Consider the following 19,647-nt stretch of genomic DNA (forward strand, 5'->3'; position numbering starts at 1 on the left):
TACATAATTTGGGTCTGAAGTATACTTTACAATATAGTTTGAGCAACTTGAAATATGTGAGATTTCAGTTATCTGTCTTCTATTTTTTAGATATGACTGGAACCACTTTTTCACAAGTCCCCTTATTCCAAGTTCATCTAACTTATTTAACAATATGTTGTGGTCTACTGTATCAAACGCTTTAGTTAGATCAAGAAATATACCTGTTGTGTAGTTCCCTTTATCTAATGCTTCTAGAATGTGTTTTGTGAGGTGTGCTGCTGCTGATTCTGTACTTTTCCCTGATCGAAATCCAAACTGGTCAACAGACAGTAAGTTGTATTTATTTAAATAATTCATTAGCCTATCTTTCATAATAGTTTCTAATATTTTTGCAAAGAATGATAGTAGAGAAATTGGCCTATAATTTTCAATTATTCCTGCATCACCTTTTTTGAAGAGAGGTAGTAATTTTGCATATTTTAAATAGTCTGGAAAGTAGCCCTGCTTGAAAGATTGATTTATAATATCAACTAAAGGTGGAAGTAGGCTCTTGATACAGTCCTTAATTATAAAAATGGGGACTTCATCCAGACCAGCTGAGTTTTTGTTTTTCAGTTTGCTGACTGCTTTATAGACTTCTTCCTGTGTTGTAGGGAATAACACCATTGAGTGTGATACACCATTATTTGGCTTTTTGACCTGAGGGGCTGTTAGAAAATTTTCCTGTAATTTTATTCCTATGCTACTAAAATATTCATTTATATAGTTTGCCAAATATATTGGGTCTTTTATTAGAGTCCCTTCCTCTTTGATTTTCAAATTTGACAGATTCATTTTCCTGGTACCAGTTTCCTGCTTCACAATCTTCCATACTGCCTTATTTTTGTTTTCAGCAGAGTGCACTATTTTGGAGTTATGAGAGCTCTCTTTGCTGCAATCAATATTTTCCTATATGTTTTTCTATATCTTTTATAAAAGAGTGAGAAAGTAGGATTAGTTTGGCTGTGTTTAATGGAGCTCAGGTACTTTAGTGTTTCAGATGATTTTTTGATTCCTTTTGTGACCCACTTGCTTTTTCCTGTTGTTGGTAATGGACATAATACTTTAGGAAATGTTTCTTCAAAATTTAATTTAAACAATGTCATGAAATTTTTGAATTTTTCATTTGCATCTACCTCTGAGTATACTGAGTCCCATGTTTGTCCTGCTATCTGTTTGGCAAACTCATGTCTATCTTTTTTAGAAAAAATTCGTCTGTAAATATGCATTTTCTTTGTTTCTTCTGGAGCCACTTTTATATTAATGATTTGAGCTGAGTGATCAGATAATCCTAGCTCTGCTACCACCACCTCACAGTTTTCTTTGCCTAAATCTGTTAATACCTGATCAACAGCTGTCTTTGAGTATTTTGTTATTCTGGTTGCACTGTTAACCATTGGAACTAAATTGAAACTTTGAGCAAGACTTTGTAATGAGTCCCATGTAGAATCAGGATTCAGTTTATCCACATTCAGGTCTCCACATATGAGAATGTGGTTCTTTGGAGTGGATATCTTGTCAAGAACATGATTAAGTTTGGAGAAAAAGATATTGAAGTCTCCACTAGGAGATCTGTATATACATAAGATAATCAAATTCCTGCACCTGTATTGGTCCCTGATTTCAACTGCTGCCAGTTCAAAATTTTGCTCTTCACTGATTACACATAAATCGCTTCTGGTCTTATACTGATAATTTTGTTTTACATAAACACAACACCCTCCACACTTCATAGAAGTCCTACAGTATGCACACGCTAAATTATAAGACTGCAAGACTAACTGATTAATCTCAGCCTCATTGCACCAATGCTCAGTGAGACAGACAACTGAGCACTCTGTAGACTCCAGCTCCACTTCTAGCTGTTGAGTCTTATTTGCTAGGGAACATATATTTTGGTGAACAACTGTTAAGTAATTTTTTCCAGCGCTATTTTCATTCCCACTTTTTTTCGTTTTAATGTCGTTCTGTTTTGGTTCAACTGCGTCCTTATTACGATTACACTCACGTTTTTTGTTTGCGTATGGTATTCTTCGATAGTCACCCCCTGCAGACCGTATTAGTTTCCCTTATTTTTTATAATTTTACATAAATCCAGGAGCATTTTACTGAAAGTAATTGCACCTAGTCTGTTTAGGTGCAGGCCATCCCTACCCAGACATTTGTCGTCGAGAAATTTATTTGGGTCAACAAATACAACACCAAGTTCGTCGCACTGTTCCCTAATGCCAGTGTTTATTTTGTTTGTATACGCGTTACTCACCGATCTTCTTTGTAGAATTCCGTTTATAACAATTCTGGAGCTTGTAAACAAACCTTTGGCTGACTGAATTACATTATGAATATCATTTATGATTTCTTCTTGTCTGCTGCTTCTAATAGAGTTTGTCCCTACGTGAATTATCACGCCTTTAAAATTTGTGTTGGAATCATTGTTGTTTTGGTTGGATTTTTCCGTGTTCCTAATGTTGTTGAAATGTTTCACAATCTGCTGTGGTCGGATTCTAGGGCGAACATCGACTTTACAGTTCGGAACCACTACATTTTTTAACATGGAATCGCTGATAACAAAGAAATCACTTTTGTCGATCTGTTTTGCTGGATTTCTTTCACATTTATCTTTTTTCTTATACATCACAGTTTTCCACTTATATTTGCTTACAGATTTACTGCACGAATCGTTTTCCGCCACTGTTTTCACTGGGATTTGCATGCTGGTTGCCATTGAGGAGGTGATTCTGTTCAAGATACATCACTATGTTTGAGCTCAGAACCTGTTCTAAGATTCTATAACAAATCGATGTCAAGGACAATGGATGGTAGTTTTGTGGATCCCTGCTACCACCCGTCTTGTGAACAGGTGTGACCTGTGCTGGGCACAGTTTTTTGTTTGAGGGACCTACTATAGATTATAGTTATAAGAGGGAATAACTCAGTGGCAAATTCAGTATAGAATCAGGTAGGACTTCCATTGGGCCATGGAGCTTTCTTCAGTTTTAATGATTTCAGCTGTTTCTCAACACCATTGACGTTACTACTTATTTCATTCATGTTTTCAGTGGTATAAGGATTAAATTATGGCAGTTCTAATAGGTTTTCCTGTGTAAAGGAGCATTTGAAAATGCAATTAAGCATTTCAACTTTTGCTTTGCTATCCTCGATTTCAGTCCCTGTCTCACGCACTAGTGACTGGGCACTAACCTTGGTGCCACTAACAGCCTTTACATATGACCAGAATTAGTTTGGGTCTTGTAAAATATCATTTGAAAATAGTCTGCTGTGGTATTCATTGAAAGCATCATGCATTGCTCTCTCGACAGCCAAATGCATTTCATTCACCGTCTCTCTTTCTATAGCCCTATACTTTATTTTACACCTATTATGCAGTAATCTCTGTTTCTTTATAAGTTTCTTTACAGTGACTATATACCATGGAGGGTCCCTCCCATTATGAACTATTCTACTGGGAACATTTCTGTCCAGTGCACGGTCAACTATTCCTTTAAACTTGAGCCATGAAATATGACACTACTGATATGTTATCTAGTTAACTGTACATATCTTTCTGCTTGTTTTAGTTGTCCTTTGTACTTTGGTAATTGTTACTGCCACAACCATGTCATGGTCACTGATAGCAGTTTCAATGTGGACGTCCTCAAAGATGACAGGTCTATTTGTTGCCATTAGTTCCAATATAATGGGTGGGTGGTGTTCCTAACCATCTGTTCCATGTAGATTTCAGAGAAGGCATTTAGTAATGTTTCAAGAGATGTGTTTTCACATCCACCACTAACAAAACTACATGTGTTGTATGATTAAAGTCCCATCAGATGATTACAGTATGATTGGGGTACTTACGTACAAGTGAACTGAGGTTTTCTCTAAAGTTTTTGGCAACATCGGGAGATGAGTCTGGTGGGTTATAGAAGGATCCAGTTCTCATTTTATGTCCATTACTGATACTGAGTCTTGTCAAAACAATCCCATTTGCAGGTTCAATTTCTGTCTTGGTGGATATGAGTTTCTTGTCTACTGCAACAATGCACTCCCTCCATTTCCCTTCATCCAATCCTTTCAATATACAATTAAATTTTCCTGAGAAATCTCACTGCTATCAGTTTCAGGCTTCAACCAGCTTTCTGTACCCAGTATTAGGTGAGCTCCACACCTTTTCAGCAGTGCTTCAAACTCTGGCACTTCGTTGTGAATGCTTTGGCAATTATCCATTACGATTTTAATACTCTCATCTGTGGGAGGCATTTCTTACACCGATACTCCTTGCTATCCTACAGCTGTTGTTATCTGGATTGGATAGAGAGTTGCCTAATCTAAGAAACTATTGTGGGCACCCTCACACAGTCAGCTATCTGAGTAGCAGCCTCTGATGTGTAGTGCGTACTTGACCCATTTAGGGCCATGCTAGAGTTCTTAACCCAATAGCATAAGTCCAGGAAATCACAGCCTGCCTTGTCACAGAACCAGTCCTTCCAATCAGCTCAGAACCATGACCAGTTCTGGGGATAATGTTGCAAATTATATGTTTTGCTGAAACTCAATGCACAAGGCTGGTCTTCTCAGCCTTCTGTGGCAGCTGCAGGGATGACCCAAGTATGACCTCATTTGTTCCGCGCAGCACAATTTACCCTGTAAAACAGTCCTCTATGCAGATGATACAACTTTTATCAATTCAGGACGGACTCTTGAATCTGTACGAGAAAAGAATAATATAATATCTGAAAAATCGGTTCATTGGTTTAGTGCACACTCCCTATACACAAATGAAACAAAAACTGGGGAAATATTCTTTAATTTGAAGGTATCAAACAAAGAAAATAAGTCTGTTAAACTGTTAGGAATGATGATTGACCAGAAACTTAGCTAGGATAAACATATCACATACAGCCGTTCTAAATTGCACGTCCTATGTTCCTACTTTATAAGCTTAGGAATAATGTCAGCCAAACCTTACCTGCATTCATATTTTGCTTATATCCATCCCCATCTGTCATATGGTATTATGCTTTGGGGAAATTCTCCCAATTCAGTATCAATTTTCAGATGGCAAAAAAAAAAAAAAAAAAGGCTCTTCGATGTATAGTGGGTTTATCTCCTAGGGATACATGCAGGGAACATTTCAAAAAACTTAACATCATGACAGTTCCTTGTTTGTACATCTATTATTGCTTATTACACGCAAAAGAAAACATAGCTTAATATCCCCTTAGGTCATCTGTCCACACCCATAATACAAGACGAAATCACACACTTGATCTGCCATACTCTAGATTGTCCAAGATACATAATAGTTATAAATATGTAGGCCTTGAACTGTTTAATATGCTCCCTAAAACTGTACAAACATTATCTAAAATTAAACTTAAGACAACATTGAGTCTATGGCTCAAAGGTAAAGCATATTACCCAGTAGCAGGACCTAAATTTGGAAAAACAATATCTAACATATAGGCATAATAGACCATTTCGAGTGCTCTATATTTGCATCAATATCTTAGGATAATGACATAGTGTTATCAACATGTATGTGATAATGACATAATGTCATCAACATGAATACTCCCCACTTAATATAAATTTGTGTAATGTTTTCTTTTTTATTGTAAAATTAACAATATATAAAATTCCAAATGTGTGCTATTGTACTACACTAGCATTCATACAATTATATATACATTGTTATGAGAATATAACCATCTTTATACTGTAATTGAACTTATTGACGAAGCCCATTGTATAAGAAAATGCGGAACAGCTAATAAAGATTCTTATTCATATTCAATCTGCAGTTAGTTGCACCCTGTTTCCTCAATGGCTTCAGGAGGATGATGGTTCAATCCCATGTCCGGCCATCCTGTTTTAGGTTTTCCATGATTTCCCTAAATCGTTTCAGGCAAATGCTGGGATGGTTCCTTTGAAAGGGCATGGCCAACTTCCTTCCCTAATCCAATGAGACCGATGACCTCACTGTTTGGTCTCCTTCCCCAAAAAACGCACCTCAATGGCTGTTGGAATAGCCTCTTCAACATGCTGAATGAGGCCCCAGGTATACACACTAAGTGCAGCTGGTGTCCTCTCCTGTCCCTTGTTGCCATTTCCCTCAACAGTACTTTTCTGTATTAGTATCTTTTTTATTTATTTGTTTTTTTTTTAATTATCAACCTTGCACTCTTAAACAATTTAAATTATGACTTTTACAAAGAATACAAGTTAAAGGCTAGCCCATTTGTTCCAACTGTTACAGACTTCTCAGTTTTCCTATTACCTATCTAAACTTCAAAGGAGAAATACAAGTTTACTAAATTCAAGGTTTTTTGATAACCTCTTTACTTTTGTTTACCTTATGTTAATTTTTACTCATGATAATAATTTTTATTTTGCGTTACATATTATTAATTCCAACTTTGATATATTACCTCATTATTAATAATATACACAATATGTGTGTAGGGAAGGATGGGGGGGGGGGGGGGGGGAGGGAGGCGGTAATTGGGTACATTTCACAGTTGGCCCATAGCAGTAAACAGTTCACACTACTATGCAATGTTGAAATTGATGGTACAACTGAGATTGGTTTAGTATACCATTTCTAACAATGGAAAAGGGGCAGAGTGGATTATATAATGCTACAGTTGCAAATGTCACAGTGTAACAAATTTATAGAGCAGCTGTGGATTAAAAATAATCTTTGTATTGGTGCTACTTGGTGTCTAAATTGTAAAGCTAATGTATACCAGAGAGAGAAAACCGGGGTTAACTGGATGCACACTGGTAAAAAAATCATTAAAAAACAACATATTTAAAAAAGTTCAATTATATTTCATATATATTTATATACAGTATCTGTTATAAGAAAAATAAGCTGTACAAACACATTTATTACATATTTCTTCAGTTTTCAGTCATGGTAGTCTCTGTCCACAATTATCATCACTTTTGTACACCACAGAAAGACTTAGCTACTTAATATATATCTCGCATATGAGACAGAGAGAGTGATTGGTCAAATTCAAATTTTCTTAAGTAAAGTTGTAGTTACACAATAATTTGTAGGTGTGATAAAATACTTAGTACATATGCAGGGTGCCAGCAAGACTATGGTGGGACTGATTTGATTTGATCTAACAGGGACAGATGCATGAGGAACTGGTTTCAAGCTGTCTCTTAAAATTTCCTTCTTATTTTGATTGTTCAAATAAGGTTATGGATGTATCAAGAAACAAGTCTCTTCAATTAAAGGAGGTCATTCATAAGAAGTTAGGTAAAAATATCACGTTCAAGTCATTGTTAAGTTTCTAAACCTCTCATAGTTAATGCTTATGAATTTCACATACCTAGATAATGTTGATTATATCACACCAGCACACAGAGAAGTAGTGAAGGAGAACTGAATATTTTTGAAGAAACTAGTAGTGGTCTAATTACAAGAGGAGAAATGAAATTAAGTAATGGCCAGAGACCTTGTCCAGAGTTGTTTGACTGTCTGTTGTAAGTATTTCTATTTGATGCCATGTTGGCAACTCATTCATTGATGATCATGATGATGAGATGTAATATTGGGCACAACATAGCACTCAGTCCTCAAGTGAAGAAAATCTCTGAACAGACTGGGAATCGAACCCCATGGCCTAGGGGCAGTAATGATAACCACTAGACATTCAGCTACAGACAAAAAGATGGCAATAAGGTGTGCAGATAATATAAAACAAGTTTTAGTGAGATCTAGCAAATGCTTAAGCACCAAATTATACCAGTGTGACAAAGAAAAAGAATTTCATTTGGGTGATGTGAAAATTGGGACAGCAATGATACAAATGTTAAAAAAAATGTAACTAATGAACCTCTTTATCTAGGACCAAAAAAAAAAATAAATGAAAATCTATAGACATTTATTGTGTGTCATGAAAAGCAATCTGGTTCCATTTCTGACACTGATGCAGCTAATCCTGTCAGTGGAATGGTTTTCACACCTGCCTGACTACACTTTGTAAGATTTATTTTGTTTTCTATAGATTATGTTTCTGGTCTGTTGTTCTTGTAAACACAAGTGCTTATTTGCTTGTTCCACCAGTTCTTGTTCTTTTCCCATATTTGGCTTGCAGTCAATTAGACTTTTTTCATGTTAAACACCCTACATATGGCTTAGCATTTTCTACCTACTGTCTTTTAAAATCTGTAAGTCATCTTATATGCTTCTACATTTAATATCCTGATTGAAGGAAGTTTTCATTGTATTTGTTGAAAGCATATTTATTTTTTGCAGAAAAAAGTTATTACAAACCTTAAATTTGTACTGAAATACTTCTAATCTGTACAGTAGTTTGTAACAATATTGATGAATGAAAATTCTGTACAATTAATGAAAACACTGGAATGAGAACTGTACACTTACATTCTCTTTTTTAACATTTACACAAGGACTTACTGGCACAAACTGAGATTTTAGAGTTGAAGTAGTGTCTATGAAACTAACTGTGTGTAGGTTGTTGATCAAAAGGGAAATTAAAATGAATTCATTTTCAAGTAAAACTCTGAAGTGGAATATAAACAAACAGATACATTTCTTTCTTTTAGAATATTTTCTTTCATAAGTGGATAAGCACAATAAGGATTCTTAAGTTTTCTTCCTCAAACTGCAGCTTTTACATGAAATTAATTTTAGACAGTAATTACTTTCACATATTTATAAAAAACAAAACACTTATCTTAATTGACAGTTTTGTGTTAAGTACTCTCCAAATAGATAATGCCAGCAAAAAGTAAGTATACATAGTATACATTTCTATAAACAGAGAAAGAATGCTTAGAACCACATAAGTAAAACTCTTAGCTCACATTAATGAAGAATTATGTGTATATGTATAGAAAAAAATGAGGTTGTAACATATGTGTCTGTGTCATCAATTAAACACAGTTTTTAAAATTAGCACCTTCAGTTTCAACAATGACTTCTAAAATGCAGACACAACTAACTTAGTTATAATAGCATTCATGATACATTTCACGTGTCATACTTAAAATGTGCTTAGCACAGTATACACTACCTTTAGTGAAAAATGAGGAATTCAGTTCACTGTTATTTCAACAAAGGCTTCTTGTAGAAGATATTTGTCCCTCATCAGTATTGGTGAATGAGAATATTTAACAATAAAAGAAAGTTTGTATAATGAAAAATATACACAGACATTTTACTTTCTTAACTGAACATGACTCCCACTAAACTTTGGTAATTCAAGCCAGTTACCTCTTTAATAAGCTGTCATCTATGAAGTACACTGCATCAGTTTAATTCAGTATTCAATTTTTTTTAATAACATGGAAGTAAAAAAAAGAATTTTCATTGATTTCAGTTATCTGCGCTATCTTTTTTAGTGTCAAATGAAATATGGGTAACAGATTGTGATCTACTTGCTCCGTTATTTGGGAATGTAAGAAATGAAGAATGTTTCATTATGGGTGAGTCATTTACATTTCCAATAGCTTTTTCTATTCCATTGTGGTTTGTTGGAGTCTCTCTATTCCCTTCATCCAAAAACACCCACTGCTCAAAACTGCTGTTGTGTCTACCAACATTGCCCTCAGTTCCTAGTCCACCTCTTGGTGTTAGTGTTGAAAATGTGATGAATCTGCCACTGCTGTCACCCTGTGCACTTTGAGTGACTGTGTGTGGTCTTTCAACTGTACTTGTCGAGGGCTGTATGTCTTGATGCATGACAGCTTGAGCAACGTTGTTTGAAGACATTAATGACAATATTTCTGATTTGCGTGGTGGTACAGGCGGCCTTGGAAGTTTACCTTTTCTATCTACTATGCTGTTCGTATTGTTATTTGGCGCTATATGCAAGCTTTGTCTGGTTTCTCGTGTTGCATTGTCTGATGCTATGTCTGCCTTAATAGCTGTTATTGTTACATTGTTTTTTGACTGTTGGTATGACATATCTGATGTATCAATTTCAGCTTCATTAATTTCTAATTTTGCTGAAGAATGTGGATTTGTAGATGCACCCTGGTATGTAATTTTAGGAGAGCCTTTATCTAGATGCAAAGATGCTGGTACTGACAAGCCAGAAGACTGGCTGATGTCAGATAGTGTGTGTTTAGGCTTAGTGCCATCATCACTTGTAACTACTTGAATTTCTGTAATGTATGTCATAGAAGTAGAAGAAGGAACAAAGGAAGATACCTGACTTAATACAGGTACAGGTGTTGTTGGCAAGTCTGGTGGTGGTGTTTCTTTACTCCACATTAGATCTTCTTGACTGAGTATTCCACCAATGGATGCCTGTACACTGCTTGTTGCTGTCATAAAAGGGTCTGTAGTTGAGACTGTGTTACTTTTAGATGCTATATCTGAAGAAATGTTGTGTGTCCTTGAATCTGTCACTATAGTGGTATCAACACTGCCTTCACTATGTGGAGGGAGTTGATTATCTACAGCAGTGCTTTGTAGACTTATGCCCTTTTCATGTGAAATTGGAGAAGAATTCATTATATCCATAAATGAATTTTCTTGATCTTTATTTGGAATTCCTCTTTTTGTGAGAGGAGTTGAACTCAAAACACCAGATGGCATTTGTTTGTAAGAATCCAGTTTTAAAGAAGCAGGATCAGTGTTCATGACTTTCTTAGAACTTGCCAGCCTCATTGGTCTTGAAGGAGTATCTTTTAACTCTGGCTGAAGAGAATAAGATATTCCTGAACTGCTCTGTTGGTCTGATGATGATGATGATAAATTCATTTGAGAGCCAGGGATACTATCAGTTCCTTCCTGTAAATCTGATTCTATGTGAAGCACCATTTTCTGTTGCTGGTCTTTAATTTCATTAGGTTCACTTGCATAAGAGCCGATAGCTTTCACTGGTGTTGTGTTGTCAAAATTTACAGTTCCAGTAGCTGTCATATTAAATTCTTGAGAAACTGCATCAGGTAAAGAGTGACTGCTTGTTCTTGTTTTGCTCATACCTTCTTGCAACACTTGTGAATCAGACAATGAAAACTCATTTGATGGTATAAGTTTGCTGTTTGCATCAGACAATTCGTCAGATGTATATACTTTAGAAATTTCTAAAAATTCCTTCCCATCTTTAGGGTGGCTTGGTTTACTCAGGAAATTTTCACTCTGTTTCAGAGCTTCTTCTAAGGTACCCCAGTCTGATGATTTTTTTAAACGCTGTCTTTGGAAAGTGTCCATTGCACCATCTAGTCTTGGTTCTTTTTTGTAGGAGACACCTTCCTCACCATCTTGAGTAGTTCCAAGATAGTCTTCACCTGGTGGGAGTGGTGCTTTCCTCTTTTTTGTGCCAATTGGTGTTCCACCTTCTGCCAGATCAAGTGACACTGCTCTCTCTAGAATACTCATTGGCTGTTCAGTGTCAAGTCTTGAAAGATCTCCTAGTGATGCGGCCTTACGAGTACTTTCACTTTCAATTTCTGAACAGACTTGAGATGTGTTTGATGGACTGTGATGAATTGTGATATGAGAGGAATTGAGCTCAATTGTTGTGCCTCCTTTCTTGTTTTTCTTGCCTTCATAGCCACAGTCTGCTTCAATCCTCTCAAGGTCTGAATCAGAATCAGAGTTTGTGTTACTTATGTTGACACTGTCATAGTCGAGGTTCCTCGTTTCCATTGTCGATGTACCACTAGAACTGCTGTCAGCAGGAATTACACCATTGTGTATGTTAGTGTTTCCCACATCACCATGAACATTTGCCTTTGGGACAAAGGACTGAACAGTTTCAGCTGAATTTATATTAACTGTTATATTAGTAATATCTTTTCCAGAAATGTCATGGCCAATCTTTTGAGTGGTGCCACCTGGAATGTTCGGTACAAGAGTAAAAGTTTCTGGTGATTTATCTTCACATCCACCAAAATCCTTAACAAGATTTCTTTTAGTATGTGTTGCAACATTTCCAACTACTGAGCTGTCAGGCACTTCAGGACCATTGACATTGTTGCTAGCTTGATTTTCCCCTGAACTGAAAGCAGAAGTTGGGCTTTCTATTCCTGTCATTTTATGTCTTAATGCAGGGTCTCCAGACTCCCTTATTCTGTTGATACCTCCTTCATAGTCCTCCGCAGGGGGAAGGGGAGCTTTCCTTTTGTTGTGTCTTTTAGGTGGTCTTCCTAAGCTATCAGATGCAATTCCTGGCATTGCTTCATAATCGCTTGAACTGTCTTCACTCAAACTTTTCCTTGATTCATTTGCTTTGCTGTCACTTATCCTGTTTAGGTCACTTAATGATGCATTTGCAACAGCTGCAGCAATGGCAGGTGCTTTTCTATTGGAACGAGCAGCCATTGCAGCTCTTTGTACTTCTTCTGGAATGTCTGTTGGCACTTCAAAATTACAATGGATCTCCTTTACTTCTGAGCTGTTGTCTTTCCTCAGTTTCTTTTCTGTTTTCTTAGACTCACCTTCCAGTGAAAATATTCTATCATCATCAATCTCTTCACTGTCTGAGGAAAAACAGCCACTCTGCATGCTGGTCATTTTATTTTTCACTTCATTACCACTCAAGGAAGGACTTTCAGATGAATTATTCTTTCTTCTATCTGGATGTAGCTTTTCTTTAAGATTCTGCAGACCTTTGCTAAGAAATAATTTAACATTGTGTTCTTTTGCACCTTCAGGTGAGGTGTCACTATCTGTGCTCTTTGAATAAAATTTTTCAACTTCTTTTTTTGCATCTTGTTTAAAAGAAGCAGTTGGTTCTTGATGCTCTGTGACTGGTCCAACATCAATTGCTCTTTCATCATAAATTAAAGAATTTGCTGTTTGCACACTGTCATCATGTAGGCTATTTTTTACAGTTACACTTTCACTGTGCTTTGCTCTATTTGAAGATGAATTATTGCCTGTGTTATTGTCCTCCTCATTACTTCCACTTCTTGTAACCACTTTTTCTAGCATTATATTCTTTTCATTCTGATGGCGCTCTGGTTCAACAGCAGCAGTATACACAATATCTGGGACTGTACCTTGCCTTACGGTCTGTTGTTCTTTGTTAACTTCAACATTGCCTTGAACTGATGCACTAACATTTTTCAGTGAATCTGATGACTCAGGCAATACTCTGACACCAAACTTCTGATATTTATTTACAGTCTCAAGTGAAACATCTGGCTCATCTATTGAAGATTTATTTGCAATCACTGTTGTCTTTCCAACCACTTTTTTTATTCTCTCAGGTTTTACCACAACTCCAGAAGTAGGACTTACTCGAGCACCTTTATCTGGCTTTGTCACATCTTTCCTTGCCAGAGAACTTTTTGGTGAATTTGTCACCTTCAGTGTTGGGTAATCCCCAACTCCAGAGTCATTGAAAGAGTCAGATTTTGATATTTTTGGTGATCTTGTAGTGCCGGCCATGTTATGACCTCGTTTCAGACTATCCTTACCAATCTGCAACAAAATGAGGATGATTAATATTACAAAAAGTTTCTACCGTGTTTTCAGTACCCTCATAATCGACTACAATAATGCTTATTTTTCATAACAAGCTGCTGTCATCAAAATAATGTCCTGTATCATCTAATGAAACACAAATGAAGAATCTAGATTACTGCTAGAGTTCTAAATTGAACAAGAACTGATTTTATTAAAAGATTTTGCAAAATGCTCACAGATATTTCAATGTATTATTTATTTATTTATTTTCCTTGGGGCACTGTTTAGACACACATTGGATACATCAGTATACATTTACAATTTCAGCTATAGTGCAAATTACAATTTGAGCAACTGTTACATCCGTCTACATTTACAACTCTAGCTTCAGTGCAGATTACAATCTGAGCAAATATATTATTATTTTACGATAGTCTTAAACACATATACGTAAAATAATTAATGAAGAAAGAGGCAAAACAAAATTTTTATATTAATTTAATTTACTACATATAGAAAACCAGTTTCAGTTTCTGCTGCAATTGATGAGACCTAAGGAAATTTTTTCATTTTAATTTTTCATTTGCACAGCAAAGAGCAAAATTACAAGCAAGGAAATAGAAAAGAGATGATTAATAACATGAAGTTTTACCTCTATGAATAAAAAATGTGACTGATTTAATGGGAACTTTCAAAACGGACATCTGGGGATTTGTTGCTGCCTACATAAAATATTGACCTTTCCTTATAATCAGTCAGGAAAGGAAATAACAATGTGATGTAGTTACTGCTATTTTTGTAGAGTGTACAAAATTTATGTCTTCTGATGCATGAACCCACTAATTTCAAGATTTGTTGCAGCAGATGCTGATGTCTAACAGGTGCTTTATTGTTGTTTTGGTCTTCAGTCCAGAGACTGGTTTGATACAGCTCTCCATGCTACTCTATCCTATACAAGCTTCTTCTTCTCGGAGTAACTACTGCAACCTATGTCCTTCTGAACGTGCTTAGTGTATTCATCTCTTGGTCTCCCTCTACAATTTTTACCCTCCACATTTCCCACCAATACAAAATTGGTTATCCCTTGATGCCTCAGAATGTGTCCCACCAACCGATATCTTCACCTAGTCAAGTTGTGTCACAAATTCCTCTTCTCCCCAATTCTATTCAGTACCTCCTCATTAGTTGCATGATCTACCCATCTAATCTTGAGCATTCTTCTGTAGCACCACATTTTAAAAGCTTCTATTCTCTTCTTGTCTAAACTATTTATCATCCATGTTATAGTTCCATATATGGCTACACTCCATACGAATGTTTTCAGAAAGGATTCCTGATTCTTAAATCTACACTCAATGGTAACAAATTTCTCTTCTTCAGAAATGCTTTCTTTGCCATTGCCAGTCTACATTTTATATCCTCTCTACTTTGACCATCATCAGTTGCTGCTCTAATAGCAAAGTTCACCTACTACTTTGAGTGTCTCATTCCCTTATCTAATTCCCTCAGCACTACTTGATTTAATTCAACTGCATTCCATTATTTAGATTTTGTTGACATTCATATTATATTCTACTTCGAGACACTGTCCATTCTGTTCAATCGTTCTTCCAAGTCTTTTGCCGTCTCTGACAGAATTACAATGTCATCGATAAACCTCAAAGTTTTTTTTCACTTTCCTGAACTTTAATTCCTACTCCAAATTTTTCTTTTGTTTCCTTTACTGCTTGCTCAGTATACAGATTGAATAACATTAGTGATAAGCTTCAACCCTGTCTCACTCCCTTCTCAACCACTGCTTCCCTTTCATGTCCCACGACTATTGAACTGCCATCCGGTTTCTGTACAAATTGTAAATAGCCTTTTGCTCCCTGTATTTGACCCTTGCCACCTTTAGAATTTGAAAGAGGGTATTCCAGTCAACGTTGTCAAAAGCTTTCTCTAAGTCTACAAATGCTAGAAATGTAGGTTTGCCTTTCCTTAACCTATCTCCTAAAATAAGTTGTAGGGTCAGTACTGCCTCATGTATTCCAACATTTCTGTTGAATCCAAACTGATCTTCCCTTAGGTCGGCTTCTATCAGTTTTTCCATTTGTCTGTAAAGAATTTGTGTGACTTATTAAATTGATAGTTTGGTAATTTTCACATCTGTCAACATCTGCTTTCTTTGGGATTGGAGTTGTCTGAGGGTATTTCACCTGTCTCATACGTCTTGCTCACCAGATGGTACAGTTTTGTCATGGCTGACTCTCCCAAGGCTATCAGTAGTTCTAATGGAAAGTTGTCTACTTTCAGAGCCTTGTTTCGACTTAGGTCTTTCAGTGCTCTGTCAAATTCTTCACACAATATCATACCTCCAATTTCATCTTCATCTATGTCCTCTTTCATTTCCACAATATTTTCCTTAAGTACGTTGCCCTCGTAAAGACCCTCTATATACTCCTTCCATCATTTTGCTTTCCCTTCTTTGTTTAGAACTGGTATTCCATCTGAACTGTTGGGATTCATACAGGTGACTCTTTTTTCTCTAAAGGTCTCTTTAATTTTCCTGTAGACAGTATCTATCTTACTCCTAGTTATATATGCCTCAACATTCTTTACATTTGTCCTCTAGCCATCCCTGCTTAGCCACTTTGCTCTTCCTCTTGATCTCATTTTTGAGACATTTGTATTCCTTTTTGCCTGCTTCATTTACTGCATTTTTGTATTTTCTCCTTTCATCAATTAAATTCAGCATCTCCTCTGTTACCCAAGGATTTCTACTAGACCTTGTCTTTTTACCTATTTGATCCTCTACTGCCTTCACTATTTAATCTTTCAAAGCTACCCATTCTTCTTCTACTGTATTTCTTTCCCCCGTTCTTGTCAATCGTTCCCTAATACGCTCTCTGAAACTCTCTACAGCCTCTGGTATTTTCAGTTTAGCCAGGTCCCATCTCCTCATATTCTCACCTTTTTGGAGTTTCTTTAGTTTTAATCTACAGTTCATAACCAATAAATTATGATCGGAGTTCACTGCTGCACTGGGAATGTCTTAATATTTAAAATCTGGTTCCTAAATATCTGTCTTAACATTATATAATCAATCTGGAACCTTCCAGTTTCTCCAGGCCTCTTCCACATATGTACCCTTCTTTCATGATTCTTAAAACAAGTGTTAGCTATGATTAAGTTATTCTCTGTGCAAAATTCTACCAGGTGGCTTCCTGTTTCATTCCTTACCCCCATTCCATATTCACCTACTACTTTTCCTTCTCTTCCTTTTCCTGCTATCAAATTCCAGTCCCCCATGGCTATTAAATTTTTGACTCCCTTCACTATCTGAATAATTTCTTTTATTGCATCATACGTTTCTTCAATCTCTTCATCATCTGCAGAGCTGGTTGGCATATAAACTAGTAGTAATGTGGTAGGTGTGGGCTTCATGTCTATCTTGGCTACAATAATGTGTTCTCTATGCTGTTTGTAGCAGCTTATACATGCTCCTACTTTTTTATTCGTTATTAAACCTACTCCTGCATTATCTCTATTTGATTTTGTATTTATAAACCTGTATTCACGTGACTAGAAGTATTGTTACTCCTGCCAATGAACTTCACTAATTCACACTATATCTAACTTTAACCTATCGATTTCCCTTTTTAAATTTTCTAACCTACCTCCTCAATTAAGGGATTTGACATTCCATGCTCCGATCTGTAGACCAGCAATTTTTTTCTCCTGATAATGATGTCCTCCTGAGTAGTCTCCATCTGGGGATCCAAATGGGGGACTATTTTACCTCTGGAATATTTTACCCAAGAGGATGCCATGATAATTTAATCATACAGTAAAGCTGCATGACCTCGGGAAAAATTACAGCTGTAGCTTCCCCTTGCTTTCAGCCGTTCACAGTACCAGCACAGTAAGGCCATTTTGGTTAATGTTACAAGGCCAGATCAGTCAATCATCCAGACTGTTACCCTGCAGCTACTGCATAGACTGCTGCCTTCTTCAGGAACCATACATTTACCTTGCTTCTCAACAGATACCTCTCTGTTGTTACTGCACCTACAGTACTGCTATCTGTATTGCTGAGGCACGCAAGCCTCCCCACGAATGGCAAGGTCCATGGTTCATGGGGAGGGAGGTGCTTCAGTACACTATTTTGCATTTTTGTAAGTAATTGTTCTCTTATTATTTGTCTTTGTATTTTTAGTCAAGTAGAATGATAACAACCCACAGGATATAGCTTAATTGCTTTCCATCACATTATTTCTTCCTTGGCCTCTGCTCAGAAATCTATATAAGAGTGTGTCTGTGGAATCAGAAAAGCAGACTCAGGAAAGGAAACAGACTGTGATGTATGCTCTTAAAGCTCAGATGGCAAGAGCATTGCCCACTGCATACAGTAATGTAAATTTGAATCTCTGCAAGACAAACATTTGTAATTCGTCAGGAATTCACAAAACTGCAATCATTTAATTTGTCAATGTTTCCATGTGATGTTGATTTTGGCACCACAAAATTTCCAGGAGGAGTAATGCACCCTAAAGTATGCAAATAGAAGGGAGTAAGAGCAAATTATATTTACCACATAATTGTTGAAGGCAGTATTTGTTTCACAACTATGATTCTAATAAATTCCCTTTCCTGTTCTTTCTTGAACTCATACAGTTTTCTTCATGTGGTGGTTGTTAACTCATTAATTTCAGACAGAACTGCAGGGATACTCCAGATTCTTATGATACATGAAGTAATTTCCATTCAAATCACAACCAAAAATTATAGTTAGCAGCAAAGTTCATGGCTTGTATCTATGTTGAGCTGCTAGTTTGGACTGAGTTGTGTGTAACTTCCCATCATTTTTCATCACAGTTTTATAACATTATTAGTCTCTGCATAAATATTATATGCCTAACTGATAATGGTTAATGTTTTGCAACTTACAAGGAGATTGAAATTTTGACATGAACCGTAGCCATTTTTTTAATATGTTGTTGTTGTTGTGGTTTTCAGTCCTGAGACTGGTTTGATGCAGATCTCCATGCTACTCTATCCTGTGCAAGCTTCTTCATCTCCCAGTACCGACTGCAACCTACATCCTTCTGAATCTGCTTAGTATATTCATCTCTTGGTCTCCCTCTACGATTTTTACCCTCCACGCTGCCCTCCAATACTAAATTGGTGATCCCTTGATGCCTCAGAACATGTCCTACCAACCGATCCCTTCTTCTGGTCAAGTTGTGCCACAAACTTCTCTTCTCCCCAATCCTATTCAATACTTCCTCATTAGTTATGTGATCTACCCATCTAATCTTCAGCATTCTTCTGTAGCACCACATTTTGAAAGCTTCTATTCTCTTCTTGTCCAAACTATTTATCGTCCATTTTTCACTTCCATACATGGCTACACTCCATACAAATACTTTCAGAAATGACTTCCTGACACTTAAATCTATACTCGATGTTAACAAATTTCTCTTCTTCAGAAACACTTTCCTTGCCATTGCCAGTCTACATTTTATATCCTCTCTACTTCGACCATCATCAGTTATTTTGCTCCCCAAATAGCAAAACTCCTTTGCTACTTTAATTTCTCATTTCCTAATCTAATTCCCTCAGCATCACCTGACTTAATTCGACTACATTCCATTATCCTCGTTTTGCTTTTGTTGATGTTCATCTTATATCCTCCTTTCAAGACACTGTCCATTCCATTCAACTGCTCTTCCAAGTCCTTTGCTGTCTCTGACAGAATTACAATGTCATTGGCGAACCTCAAAGTTTTCATTTCTTATCCATGGATTTTAATACCTACTCTGAATTTTTCTTTTGTTTCCTTTACTGCTTGCTCAATATACAGATTGAATAACATTGGGGAGAGGCTACAACCCTGTCTTACTCCCTTCCCAACCACTGCTTCCCTTTCATGTCCCTCGACTCTTATAACTGCCATCTGGTTTCTGTACAAATTGTAAATAGCCTTTCGCTCCCTGTATTTTACCCCTGCCGCCTTTAGAATTTGAAAGAGAGTATTCCAGTCAACATTGTCAAAAGCTTTCTCTAAGTGTACAAATGCTAGAAACGTAGGTTTGCCTTTCCTTAATCTTTCTTCTAAGATAAGTCGTAAGGTCAGTATCGCCTCACGTGTTCCAGTGTTTCTACGGAATCCAAACTGATCTTTCCCGATGTTGGCTTCTATTAGTTTTTCCATTCGTCTGTAAAGAATTCGCATT

General features: G+C 36.5%; 1 protein-coding gene across 1 annotated transcript in view; it reads right to left on the bottom strand.

Moving 5' to 3' along the window:
- Positions 1-6,832: 6,832 nt before the first annotated feature.
- The window catches only part of LOC124794665, a 465,391-nt gene continuing 452,576 nt past the window's right edge, over positions 6,833-19,647 (bottom strand). The window contains exon 7 of the mRNA XM_047258197.1: positions 6,833-13,444. Within this exon, the coding sequence (XP_047114153.1) occupies positions 9,383-13,444 (4,062 nt within the window). The 3' untranslated portion in view covers positions 6,833-9,382. The remainder of the gene's footprint in view (positions 13,445-19,647) is intronic.

Source organism: Schistocerca piceifrons, chromosome 4, assembly GCF_021461385.2.
Source record: "Schistocerca piceifrons isolate TAMUIC-IGC-003096 chromosome 4, iqSchPice1.1, whole genome shotgun sequence".
Taxonomy (NCBI): Eukaryota; Metazoa; Arthropoda; class Insecta; order Orthoptera; family Acrididae; genus Schistocerca; species Schistocerca piceifrons.